The following is a 12,648-nucleotide window of genomic DNA, read 5'->3' on the forward strand; positions in this document are numbered from 1 at the left end:
TAAAATACTTTGGCAAAGATCAATCATAAATTTAAAATAAATGATACTGCTTTCATAAGCTAAATCTTAGATTTATTGAAATGACAAACCAAATAAAACTCATGTAATTGGGATTTATGTTATTTTCTATAGAATCCTTATAAACCAAAGCAGGTGAAGATGAAATACGGAGCATGGTATCTGAACACAAAGTTGTGGAAAAAGCGAATTGCAGATGAACCTTTGGTTGACCCCAAGGTCTTACATAAAACTCAAGATGAGAGTTTCAAAAAGGAGCTGCAGCAACAGGTATGCACATATGCTGAGATTTGATCGCCTGAGCTAAAGACGATCACAGTGTAACTGCCACCTTATATGGAAGCCAGGGTCTCTGGAGTAACAGAGAGGCTCCTGAAAGTGTTACAGCTTGCACATTGAAGTCGGAAATGAGAAAACCAAGTCATTAGATGGGGAATGTGTAATAGGCAAGACTTCAAATATACTGGCTTCATGGTAGACAGAATGTCTCCAAAGATGGGGTAACCGCTCATTGTTGTCTAACCATTCTTGGTTCAATGGATTAATTGGCTGTCCCAAGGGTAGTGTGATCTGGTAGGACCAATTCAGTACTCAGAGTGATATAACGTCATGAGTTCTCTCTGAGTAACTAAATGTGAAACTTTTTTTTTTTTAAATCAACAATGGATAAATGCTAAAGAATTTCAAAATTGCAACCAGAAAACTTCGTTTGTGCAATTCAACAGAATTGCAGGATTTTTCTGAGAGGAAAGGGACAAAGTTTAAGAACTGGTTGATATCACAAAGCCAAACATACAGATGTGCTCTAATTCCATTGCAAATAAACTCTGTGCCTGTCTATCTCTTGGGTACAAGTATCTAATGGAAAGAAAATTCTCATTGTAGTCCTGAAAACTTGGAAATATTGACACAACACTTGTGCAGGATTTGTAGCCTTATAAAAGGGTAACTTCAGGAGAATATTTGTGAAAATATTCTCTTTTTCAACAGATCTAACACTTCTCCCAGTTATCAATGTGAAAACACTTGGAAAAAGTGAAATGCTGTATATAAATTTGGCTACTCATTCATTCAGAAATCATTCATCAATTGCTACCTTTAGACTGGAGAAAGGGTGGTCATTTTTATCTTTACTATTACTGGGTATGAAATTTTAATTTTCAAATGTGAGACAGCACATATATGAGCACAAGATGCTTGTATATAAGCCATATAGTAATGTAAATAATATTCAGCAGAATTTCTTGGTATATGGTTTTTGGAGCTGCCTGTCTAAATTTATGTGAATTTAATACATAACATGAAACTATTCCAGCTGCACTTTTTAAAAATAACAAAACATTCTCAATTAAATATTTAGAAACAAAAATAGTTATAAAACTTTAGTTTTAAGGTGTCTAAAAGTTCTCTTTTTTGAAATATAGTCTTAAAGACATAAATAATTTTCCCAAGATATTTCGTTTGACACCAAAATCTAGTAAAGATGTTTGCCAAAATGTTTACAGTCAGCTCATGAAAAAGAAGTAATATTTAAATTTTCGAAATGTGGTTGGTAGAACTATTACAGTAAAACATTATTTATCATTCAAAATGTTGGAGTAGTTTAGACACAAGAAAGATTCTTTAATGGTTTTTATAGATCACACTTTTGTAATACCTGAAGATTATTTACTTGTGCACTTAGATGGTACCACTTGGCTATGGCACCCCAATTCACAAGACACAGGTCCAATGGTGTGCTGGTAAGGGACAGTCACTATAATGACATGGCTATCTTACTCGGAACACACAACTTTTGACTGTCCTTGGTTGAAATGGAAGGTGAAATGGTCTTTAAAAACTGAATTGCGATGATATAAAATTATACATCTAGTTTTAAAATTCAAATAAATGAAAGGAAAAAAAATGAAGGTATGTATGGGAGCTGGAACAAGTCTTTTTGGATTATCGTGCCCTTTGACGTTAAGGTCTAAAAATTGAGGATATATTGTTGAATAGGGAAAACATTCCTGTTCTTTCCTTTACCATTCTCAATTCTGGTCACTAAATATGTCAGGGATTTTTTTTTCCCCCAAACCAAGAAATTCTGTTTCTCTGGACACGATCTGGGTGTCTTACAATTTAATTCTGACATCATCTACTTGGAGATAGTGTTACATCCCACAGGTTAAGGGCTCAGTCCATGAGACTGATCCACTTCAGATGCCAATTTCAAGTCTAGATTGTCATCTGTGCTTCTGACCGACACTATATACATCTCAGGTTCCCACAGCCCCCTTCTTGGGTTTGGTCATCTGCTAGAGCAGCTCACAGAACTCAGGAAAACAGTTTACTTACTAGATCACCATTTTATTATCAAAGGGAACACTCAGGAGCAACCAGATGGAAGAGATACATAGGACAAGGTATGTAGGAAAGCACGTGCCTGAAGCTTCTATGCACCCTCTAGGTGTGCCACACTCCCAGAACCTCCACAAGTTTACCTAGAGGCTCTCTGAACCTCATCCTTTTGGGGTTTTATAGAGTCTTCAATACATAAGCATGCTTAATTAAATTGTTGGCCGTTGTTAATGAATTCAACCTCCAGATCCTCTCTCCTTCCTGGAGGTTTGGGGGTGGAGCTGAAAGTGCCAACCCTTTCATCATGTGGTTGGTTCTTCTGGCAACCAGTTCTCATCATGTGACTATAAAGGTGTTTTCCAAAAATCATCTCATTGGCATAAATTCCTGTGTGCTTGAAAGGGGTCTGTTAAGAATAGCAAGACTCTTTTTTTACTTTTGTAGTTCTTATCGCTTAGGAAATCCAAGCATTTTAGGAGCGCAGTGCCAGGACGAGGAAGAAGAGCTAATATATATTTCGTATTATAGATCATAGTATCACAATTGCTAATCTTAAATTGGTTAGATTCCAATCATTCTAGGTCAATAATTGTCTAATTGCTAAAATATATGGCTTATCCTTACTATAAGGATTAGAAAAAAGGGAAGGGAAGGAAAGAAAGTTGTACATTTTCTGAAAGTCATATATTCAACTAGTGAACGTTATCTACACGCATATTCCCAAATGAGGAAGTGGTTTAAAATGAGGTACTTTATAAAGAGCCAAATGCTTTTAATTAGGACAAGTATGAAATCAACTCCTGACTGCATTTTTTTTTTTTAATGTGGACTCTGTTTTAGGAGGAGTTACTTGCAGACCTTCAAGCAACAGTTGCCTTTAAGGATTTCATTCTAAGCAGGGGCTACAGGGTGCCGAGAGTAAGTAAAGGGTCATTTCAAAAAGGCCTGCTGAGGGTCTCACAGTTGGTAGGAAATCGGCCCTGACAAAATCAAAACACTTCTCTTACTGGCAAATATCAGGACTCAGGTTCCTGGAAGAAAGGGCATGTTTTTCCCCAGAGGTTCAGAGATAGGATTTGGCATTTTCCTCTTTTTATTCTGCCCATTTAGTGTCTACTGAGTCAAAGGTGCTGTCAAAGGTGCTGCTGATAATTTGTCTGCCTTAGGTTTGGCCTTAACGGGACCAAAGTGAAAGGAATCTGTGTATATGGCATGTGCCCTGGAAACTCTGACTGCTGCTAAACCACTGAATTCTCTAGGAAGTGTTTGAGAGTCCTTTACTTACATATCTAAGGACAAAGAGCTGTGGCTTGGGTCAGGACAAAATGGATTTGAGATTCAAAATATCATCATTGTACTGTGGGGTAGGCCTTGTGTGGAAACAGACTACAGCACTTGCTGGGGGGGCCACCAGGGTCCCCCCAGCTGCCTCCCCCTTCAAGACCACGTGTAACGAAGGTGGGGTGAAAGGTTGGCAGAGGGGACCATTTAGCAGGAAGTTTTGCACCCAAACCATCCCTGTCGCCACAGCAGGAAGCCAGCTAGGCATGGAGCCAAAGTCATAGCTAATAATAAGTCATGTGTTGCCCAGTATCCTCTGTGCATACATTCTTGGAGTCTTTAGGAGGCTGTGCAGCCAAGATGGTCCAAGTTCCTGGAAATGGGATACTGGATATTTTTTTTACCCCAAGAAAGAAGAACTAACAATAACTTATACTTATTGGCAAATAAATATATTAACCATGCTCAGATCCAGACTGGTTTCAAAGTTAAAGTAGGCAAGGTGAGGGGAAATCTGGAGTATGAGGTAGAGATGGGCCTAAAAGACTTTATTACATAACTGGGATGAAATTTTCCCTCAAGCTTTGAATATCAATAATAAGCTTGCTAGATATATTTAATATACTTATATATATTTATATACTTATAATAACTACCAAATATAAGATTATGTAAGTATATATATTATATGTATAATGTATGAAATATGCTATTTTATGATTATATAATTGTACATATGATATATATTTATATAATAGATATAAATATACTTAAGCATAAATTTAGGTGATATATAGGTATATATTTATATATGTGTATTATTGTGTGTATTATTATTATTGTGTGTGTGTGTGTGTGTGTGTGTATATATATATCTCCCTTATTTGTTCTTGATGTTATAATGACTCGTAGTTCTATCTTAACATTTTTAGTGGCAAAACACTGTTTTAAAAAAATTTTGATTTGTTCCCTGTTGGTTTAGTCTATTCACTTGAAGAACGTTTAACTCAATTTCGGGCAAAAGGAAGCATGCCTGACACACAAGCCATATATTCTCTTAGCTGTATTAACTAAAGAGCAATGATGCCCCTGAGAACACCTGTCACTCAAAACCCTTTATTCTTATATCCTATATTCTCTCTGTTTTATTAATTAGATTTCAACTAAAAGAGAGGCAGGAATCTAGTACAGTAAATTATACATATGCACACACACAATATATACTGTCATTACTTACTTAAATTTAAACATTAATTATAAAATAAAATGAAAACTTTTAAACATTTATTTTCTTTTTATTCCCATAATGTCTGTGTATATTCACATTCATAAATGTTACATGAGCATATGTATTTATTTATAGTATATACATACATACTTATTATATACAGCAGATAATCTGCTGCTGGATTATCTACTCTATGTATTACCCATAACTTCATTGCACGTGCTACACAAATGAGTGCCAGGCCTTTAATAGCAGGGATGAGCAGCACAAGGCTGAGCTGGGCTGGGCTGACTTGGGCACAAAACAAGTGTGCAGTAGATCTAAGTAGATCTAGGTGTCTCTGATGCTGTTAACTACCTTCCAAAGTGCAACATCTATCATGGTCTAATTATCAGCATGAGATTTTGAGTACTGTGAGGATAATTGTCAGAGTGTGAGACTGTGAATTTGGGTATGGTAGTTGTTGGGGGCAGGACTGCACAGTTTTTGTTCGCCGATCTAATGCAGTGTCTTCTCTCTCTCTCTCTCTCTCTCACCTATAACTTTCTCTCTCACTCCCCTGCTCTCTCTCTCTTCTCTCTCACTCTCTCTCACCTCCCCAGTTCTACCGCCCGGGGAGAATATTTGCATCAGGGGAAGGGTATGCCCAAGTAATGTGAGGTGTGGACTCCCTGCCTCAAAATAACTTGGCATAGAACAGTTTGGGGAGATGATTAGACAGATTTCATTAACTATATAGTACTTGGATATTTCTCTGTCTCATTAAACATTAAACAAAATTTGTGATGAGTATACCACCACGGATGTACAACTTCGATATGGCAACACCCATAAATTTTATACCTAATACTTACAAATATTTCACAATGGCTTACTGCTTCAGTAAATCAATATTTTATATATTTTATCAACTATGAGATTAATATTCACATATAGTCTTCTCATATTTTTTACAATATTGTCGATATTACATAGGTCAAGTAATTATTTGTAAAAATATATAAAACTATAAATAAAAGCAAAATTACTTGGTAGCATTTTCCCAGGGTATTATCTTTCCTGGTTTTGAGTGAATACTGTTGTTACTCTTTCTTTAGAATATAATTTTCTTTCATTTTGAATTAAGCTTACTTAGCTTTTTTTCCTCCCCTTTTTAGACATTTTAGTCTTAATAATAAACGTGTACCTAGAACATAAGGTCCATAGTTCATAAAGTTTAATGAAAACTCAAGTTGACATATGTTTTTAAATTAATTTCTCATTTTTTATTAAAAATGTTAATTTTCATGTTAGGAAAATCAGAAAATATAGACTAATGAAAAGAGTGTGGAAAATAGAAATAATTGCTATATAGTCAACAATAAGCACTCTTCACCCATTGGCATGTATCCTTCTAGATCTTTTTCTATTAAACCCACCTGTATAATTTAATAAAAATGAATTTATTAAAAGGGTATTGGGTCCCAAAGTTGTGTCAGTTACTGCATCTGTCTTCGAATACAAAATCTCTGGGTGATGACCTTTCATCTTCTAGGTCCGTCATGATCCTATCTCAATAATCGGTGTATTGGACTGACTACATTGCAATTGATGCTATAAATGAGTCTTTACTATATACTCTCAATGAGGCCACATGCTTTAGGGTGATGGAGTACATGATAGGTCAGTGAACCCCATAGTGTTAGCCCGTTGCTGTAAAATTAGTTTCTTAGCGAGAGCAAATGTTGGGTGAAATCTTATGGTGGTGAATAAGCATTCAGGAAGTCTATGAATATTGATGTGTACAGAAGTTTGCTCAGCAGAAAATCAAACCTAAATCCAGAATAAGCTGTTATTCTAGTAAGGCCCCTTTACCCAGATTCCCTTGATGTTTTAACTCATCATACATACCCACATTTGGTAGCCCACAGGAGCCACAGGGAGAGCTGCTGCTCCTACAAGCTCACAGGAGGAGGCATCCAGTTGCACTAGGCAAGCTGAGGAGCAGGATTTTGACATTTAGTCCCAGGATTCTGACATTCAAGTGCTGAACAGAAGATGCTGCTGGCATTGGTGGTCTGGAGAGAATCCATTTCATTCCTCGGCTACATTGTTCCTGGCTTGGTTACATTCAGACCTAATTCATATCTTGGACATGAGTTTGGTTTTAATTGCTGGACAACTAAATAGTCAACAGAAACAGTAGCCAGATCAGCCGTGGTGAGGGGAAATCCAAGTTGCCAGAAGCCACATTCAGCATGCCCACTTTGTTCACGAGATCACTGGGCAACACTGGAGTGCCTGGAGAAAGAAGCAGGCTGACATGCAGAGAATAGGCCAAACTTTTCACCTGATTCTTGAGTGCTTACTCTACAGTGGAGGCCTTTAGGTGAGTATTCACAAAGAACCAAATATCCTTATACTCTGGATCCTTTCTGAGAGAGCCCCTGTTTTCCTCTTCCCCAAACATGTTTGTCACCAGCCCTGCATTCTTTATCCTTCTAAGACTCTGGCTGCTGTGTTAAACCATCAGCTTACTGACTATTAATTGGTGATATCTGTACCTCAGGCCATTTCTCCTGTTAGACAAGGTGGCCAACAGGGAGAAATGCTTACAATTTTGTCTACCGAAAAATTCTCCTTCTCAATTGTTCTTCAGGGATACCCTTGAATTGGGCTACTGTGTTGTGTCAGGCCACTTATGGCTGGTACCATCATATTGTGCCGGTTGTCTGTTCAGTCACCTGGACTTTGAGAATATCCCTGGGTCAGATGTGTAGGCTGAAGAAGAATGGTATTATGGTAGGAGCGAGCACACCGTGCAATTTGTTTTGTCTTTAGTTTCTGATCAAGCCCAGTCCTATATAGGAAACTTCGACTTGACCATGAAAAGCAATGTAATTTTGTAACTAAACATGTGGACTTCTGAAGCCCGAGAGCCTGGGTTCAAACCCAACTCTGCTACTTATGAACTATATGACTACGAGGTCAATTGCTTATCCTCTCTCTGCTTCAGTTTTCTCTTCTAAAGTGGAGATAATAGCAGTAATAACAATGCTATCTCCCAAAATATTGGGGACGATTAAAAGAATGGTTACAAGTAAAGTGCTTAGAACAACAGAGTCTGGTGCATTGTACACACTCACTAAATGTTTTACTGGCTTTAAGGCTTAGTGGCTCAAGCGACCCCCAGGTTATGATGGGCACCAGTTGCTTGGTTACCTAGTGTCTCATGATCAGACTGCTGTATTTACTAGTGCTAGGCAACAAACCAAGATTTGTTTCTCAGAAGGAGAACAGTTCTATGCCACAGAGTTCATGGCGCAGCTGCAAATCCCCAGGGTCCTGTGCTCTGATTCGCCTTTCCAGACGTGCCAAAGCAGCCTGTGTGCCACAGGTGCTTCAAGCCCACTGGATTCACTGGATCAGAGGGCAAAGCCTTCTGGACCAACTAAAAACCTTCTCTTGCTTCAGGCTGCCCTTAAAGCTGGCAACCTCTCAGATTACTAAAGGAATGAGCTAAAACAGCACATCTAAATCTGGCCTCCAAAATCCAAAGAGAAGTACAAGTGGCACACCATTATATATTATTTCTAATGCCCATGTATAATAAATGTAAATAATCTCAAGAGCATAGACAATAATAAAAAGTTGTTAAGTAGGAAGTAGTGAGTTCTTAAGTTCTTATTACCTGAGGTTCTAATATAATTTACTTAACTGTAAGTATATGTAAGTTTTAATAATGACTGTGTTTACCAACCAACTCACTAAATTCCTGAAAATTTAACATTTGGCTTTTGTGGGCTGATACAAACTGTCTCTAGTATCTTACTGATGGAATTCAAGGCAATGAGGCATATTAGGGGTGAAGAATGGAGAGAATTGGCTTCCTCAAACTCTTGCCAGATTGTTTCCACAAAGGTCATTATGTAGAGTCTTCATGCAAGGTGGGAAAAGCCTCATCATGCAGGGAAGTAGGAAGAATTTCTCTAACAAGGAAGGCTGCATTAGGCTGAATCTGTCAAGAAGCAGAAAGAAAAAATGTGATTGTTCAAGAGATTTGCTGGGGGAAGGAGCAAAAGAAGATAGGAAGAGCCTTTAGGTTATGGTACATGTGGAATCCCTGTGCAAGGAGAGAGGGAAGGAAGGAGGATTAGAAGAACCTTGAACTGCAGCACAATTCACATAAAGGTTTGGCCAGACCAATGGCAGGTCCTTAAGTCAAAGTTGCCAAGAGAAGACTTTGCCAGAATAGGATTGCCTTGGTACTTGTGCATGTTCAGTCACTGGCTGGGAGTAGCCCAAGGGAGCATGGCCTCAGTGTGAGGGTGGACGATCCAGGCGGGCAGCAGCTGGATCCGCCAGTCAATTATCCTCCCTGCAGCAGGAGACCTGAATAGCACATTTTCATAAAGTTGAGAGTTTAGGGAACTTGAAACCATCTAAATCTTCCCATATGTACTATTTCAGCATTCAGAGTCTCACTCTTTCCCAGTCAGCACTCTATCTTCACATTAGAGATCTGGCAAAGCTGTGAATTAAAACGATATTTCAACTCAGCAAATTAAAGGATAATTTTCCCCCTTCTCTCTCAGTTCAACAGCTGCAAGACATGAGATTCCTTTTAAAAGTCCTAAAGAATTTCTGATTTGGGAAAGGAGGGAGTCTGTTTATTTTTTTTAAATGACCACAAATTATTTGATACTCCTGTTTTAAATATGTAGTGTCTAATTCCTCTCCCCTTGAATGTGGGATGGACCTAGATTTGATTTTAAGGAAAAAGAATGTGGGAGAAGTGATGAGGTATGATTTCCAAGACTATATCATAAACGATATCGTGGCTTCCCACATGTTTTCGCTTGAATTATTTGCTCTGAGAGAAACCAGCTGCCCTGTTGTGAAGACACTCAGCTGTCCGTGGAGAAGCCCAGATGATGAAGAACTGTAGCCTTTTGCAAACAGCCTTGTAAGAAAGCCATCTTGGAAGTGGACTCTCTAGTCCCTGTTAAGCCTTCGGATGAGACTGCGACCTCTGCTGACATCCGACTGCAACTGTATGAGACATCCTGAGCCAGAACCACCCAGCTAAGTTGCTTCTGAATTCCTGACCCACAAAAACTACTCTAATGTTTGTTGTTTTAAACCATAAGTTAGTTTAGAGGTTACAGTAGATAGCTATATAGATTTGGCTGCTTGCAAATGGAATGCTTCTACAACAAGAACCTAAAATGAGTAAGGGAGCAGGAGAACTGGGTAGTGGGCTGGAGCTGGAAGAACTTTGAAGAGAGTGTTAGTAAAAGCTTGATGAGTTTTGAAGACAATGTTAGCAGAAGCCTCGTAGACTTTGAGGAGGCAATGAGTGAAGGCTTGTGGGAAAATGAGGTAAAAGCTATTGGAAATTGGGAGAAACGGTCTCCTTGTCATGTAATAACAATAAGTTTAGCCACACTGTCACCTGAAGTACCACAGAAAGTAGAAAATGTACCTATTGAACTGCGTGATGTAACTAAGGAGATTATCATACAGAGTGCCAAAGATATGGTCTGGTTTCTTCTTGCTTCTTATAGTGAAATGCAAGAGGAGATAGATAAGTTTTTAAAAGGACAGATTAACAAAAAAGAACCAGGACTTGATGTTTTGGAAAATTCTTGGCTCCTCAGATGACAAACAATGTTTAAATTAAGAAATGATTTGGAGCCAAGATCGAATCCAAAAGGACACATAAAAGGACACTTCCAGGAAAACCTGGTCTAAAGATGAATCCAAGGATATGATCATTTAATTTTTTATTAAGGCCTCAGAAAGATCAAAGGTAATGCCTCAGAAAGCATTCAGTCAGACAAATGTCCTACTAAAATTTTTAAAGTGTGCCTCACAAATTCTCTTAATTAAACAAGAGATCTCCTAGGAAACTGGAGGATATTGTTCTTCAGCAGAATCTCAAGGTAGAGAAGGGCTTATCTTGAAGAGATTAGTGAGTTTGGCTTTTGAATAATGGTATGGACCCAGAAAGATTCAAGGAGACCTGCAAGTTTTGTTTTTTTTTAAGAATTCTATTGGCATAAACAATACCAGCTTGACTGAAAGGAAGGGTCTTGTAAGGGGACAAGTATACTTTGCATACAAGAGGAATGTAAATAATTTGTGGCTGGAAGACAAACTCTGCTGGTCTTAAAATATGTCTACAAATTCTTTGATACTCCTTGCTTCAGAATGTGACGTTAATTTCCCCTCTTGCTGAGGGTGGCTGACAGAGCTGCTTACTTCTAATGAATGGAATGTGGCTGAAGTGGTGATGTGTGGTTTCCAGAACTAGGTCTTAAAAGGAATTGTGCTTCTTCCTCACTTTCTCTTAGATCACATGCTCTAGGGCAGAGTTTCTCAACCTCGGCACTATTGTTATTTATTCTTTGTTGTGAGGGGCTATCATATGGATTGTAGGATGTCATATGGATTATAGGGGTTGATGGACTAGCAGAATTCCACTCAGAATTCCCAGAAATTGAATTGCTATGTCAAAGGGTATATACATATGTATACACACACACAGAGACACACACACACACACACAGAGAATTGCTTACTATGTTTTGTGTTTTTTAAGGCTTTTGATATATAGCGCCAAATTGCCCTCTAAAAAGTGTCTCTTTTCCCACTTTCCCAAGTTAAATATGAGTGCCTTTTTCTTAGCATCTTTGCCAGCATTGAGTTTTGTCTTAAAAAATACATCTATGCCAATTTGATAGACAAAGATTGGTATCTTGTTTTAATTGTATTTCTTTTTATTGTTGATGAACTTGACTATTTAAGAAATGGTTTCGGTCTGTTATATTTCTTTGTAACTTTGCCCATTTTTCTCCTGGGCACGAGCAGTGGTGCACTCACAGGACCTACTTTCTCCATGAGCAGAATAGGCAGTACTGCACGTTCTGGTGGAGCTGGAGAAGCCTTGTCTTCCTCAGTGCCCCTTCCAGGCAGGTGCCCAGTGTATGTAATTCTTCCATTAGAAATTCATCTTTTTAGTTTGTTCTCCGTTTACATTTACTTAAAAATATCAGGCAAATTCCCTCCTAGATTTTGGTGACACATTAACTTTCTTTCTGACACATGTTAACAGACAACATGACTCACAGAGCCTTTGTTGGATAGGCTGGGACAGATCAAGAAGCAGTTAAAGAATTATATTGAAAGGAAGAAGACTAGAAACGGGGGATAATGGGCATCCCAAACTTTGCTCTCATCATGGTTTTGCTTAGGTCTTTCCTTTTCTAATCTACCTCATTCTCTCCCAAGAAGATAACTGTCAATTCTTTAAAAAAATTTTTTTCTAGAAATTTACCTTCTATATTTTGGTAATATATTCTAGTCTAGGGCTTCACCATTCCTGATATCCATTCATAGGCACCCATCATGTTTTACGTAGCTATTCCCCCTGATGGGCAACTGGGTGGCTTTGAACTTATGGTTGCTCCAGATAACACCATGTTTCCCCTTAGAGTCTTGTGCAAAATGTTCGGGAGTGGGATTGGTGGGTCATGGAGTCTATGCATACCTAATTTCAGAAAATTCTTTCCAATTGTTCTCTAGATTGTTTGTAGCTGTTTACTCTCTCACCAGCAGCATCACATCTTTCTAATATTTGCCTTTCTGATGGGTGTAAAATGGTGTGATATCACTATTTTAATTTGCATTTATCTGATTACCAGTGAATTTGGGCATTTTTGCATCTTTTTGCTAGCCATTCATTTATTCAACCAAAAATTACCATGTCTATTATGTTCCAGGCACCATTCTAGGCATGA

The 12,648-nt window shown here is 38.1% G+C and overlaps 1 protein-coding gene across 3 annotated transcripts in view; it reads left to right on the forward strand.

Annotated features, from left to right (window-relative positions):
* The window catches only part of FAM47E (family with sequence similarity 47 member E), a 40,885-nt gene that overhangs the window by 17,873 nt on the left and 10,364 nt on the right, over positions 1–12,648 (forward strand). The window contains exons 6-8 of one of the 3 annotated variants that reach the window (XM_039845494.1): positions 133–288; positions 3,199–3,276; positions 3,525–3,551. In XM_039845494.1, the coding sequence (XP_039701428.1) occupies positions 133–288; positions 3,199–3,276; positions 3,525–3,536 (246 nt within the window). In that variant the 3' untranslated portion in view covers positions 3,537–3,551. Of the gene's footprint in view, positions 1–132; positions 289–3,198; positions 3,277–3,524; positions 3,552–12,648 lie in introns of those variants that run through there. The other 2 variants (XM_039845492.1, XM_039845493.1) reach the window with 2 other exon arrangements.

Source organism: Pteropus medius, unplaced genomic scaffold (genome assembly GCF_902729225.1).
Source record: "Pteropus medius unplaced genomic scaffold, Ma_sr-lr_union100, whole genome shotgun sequence".
Taxonomy (NCBI): domain Eukaryota; kingdom Metazoa; phylum Chordata; class Mammalia; order Chiroptera; family Pteropodidae; genus Pteropus; species Pteropus medius.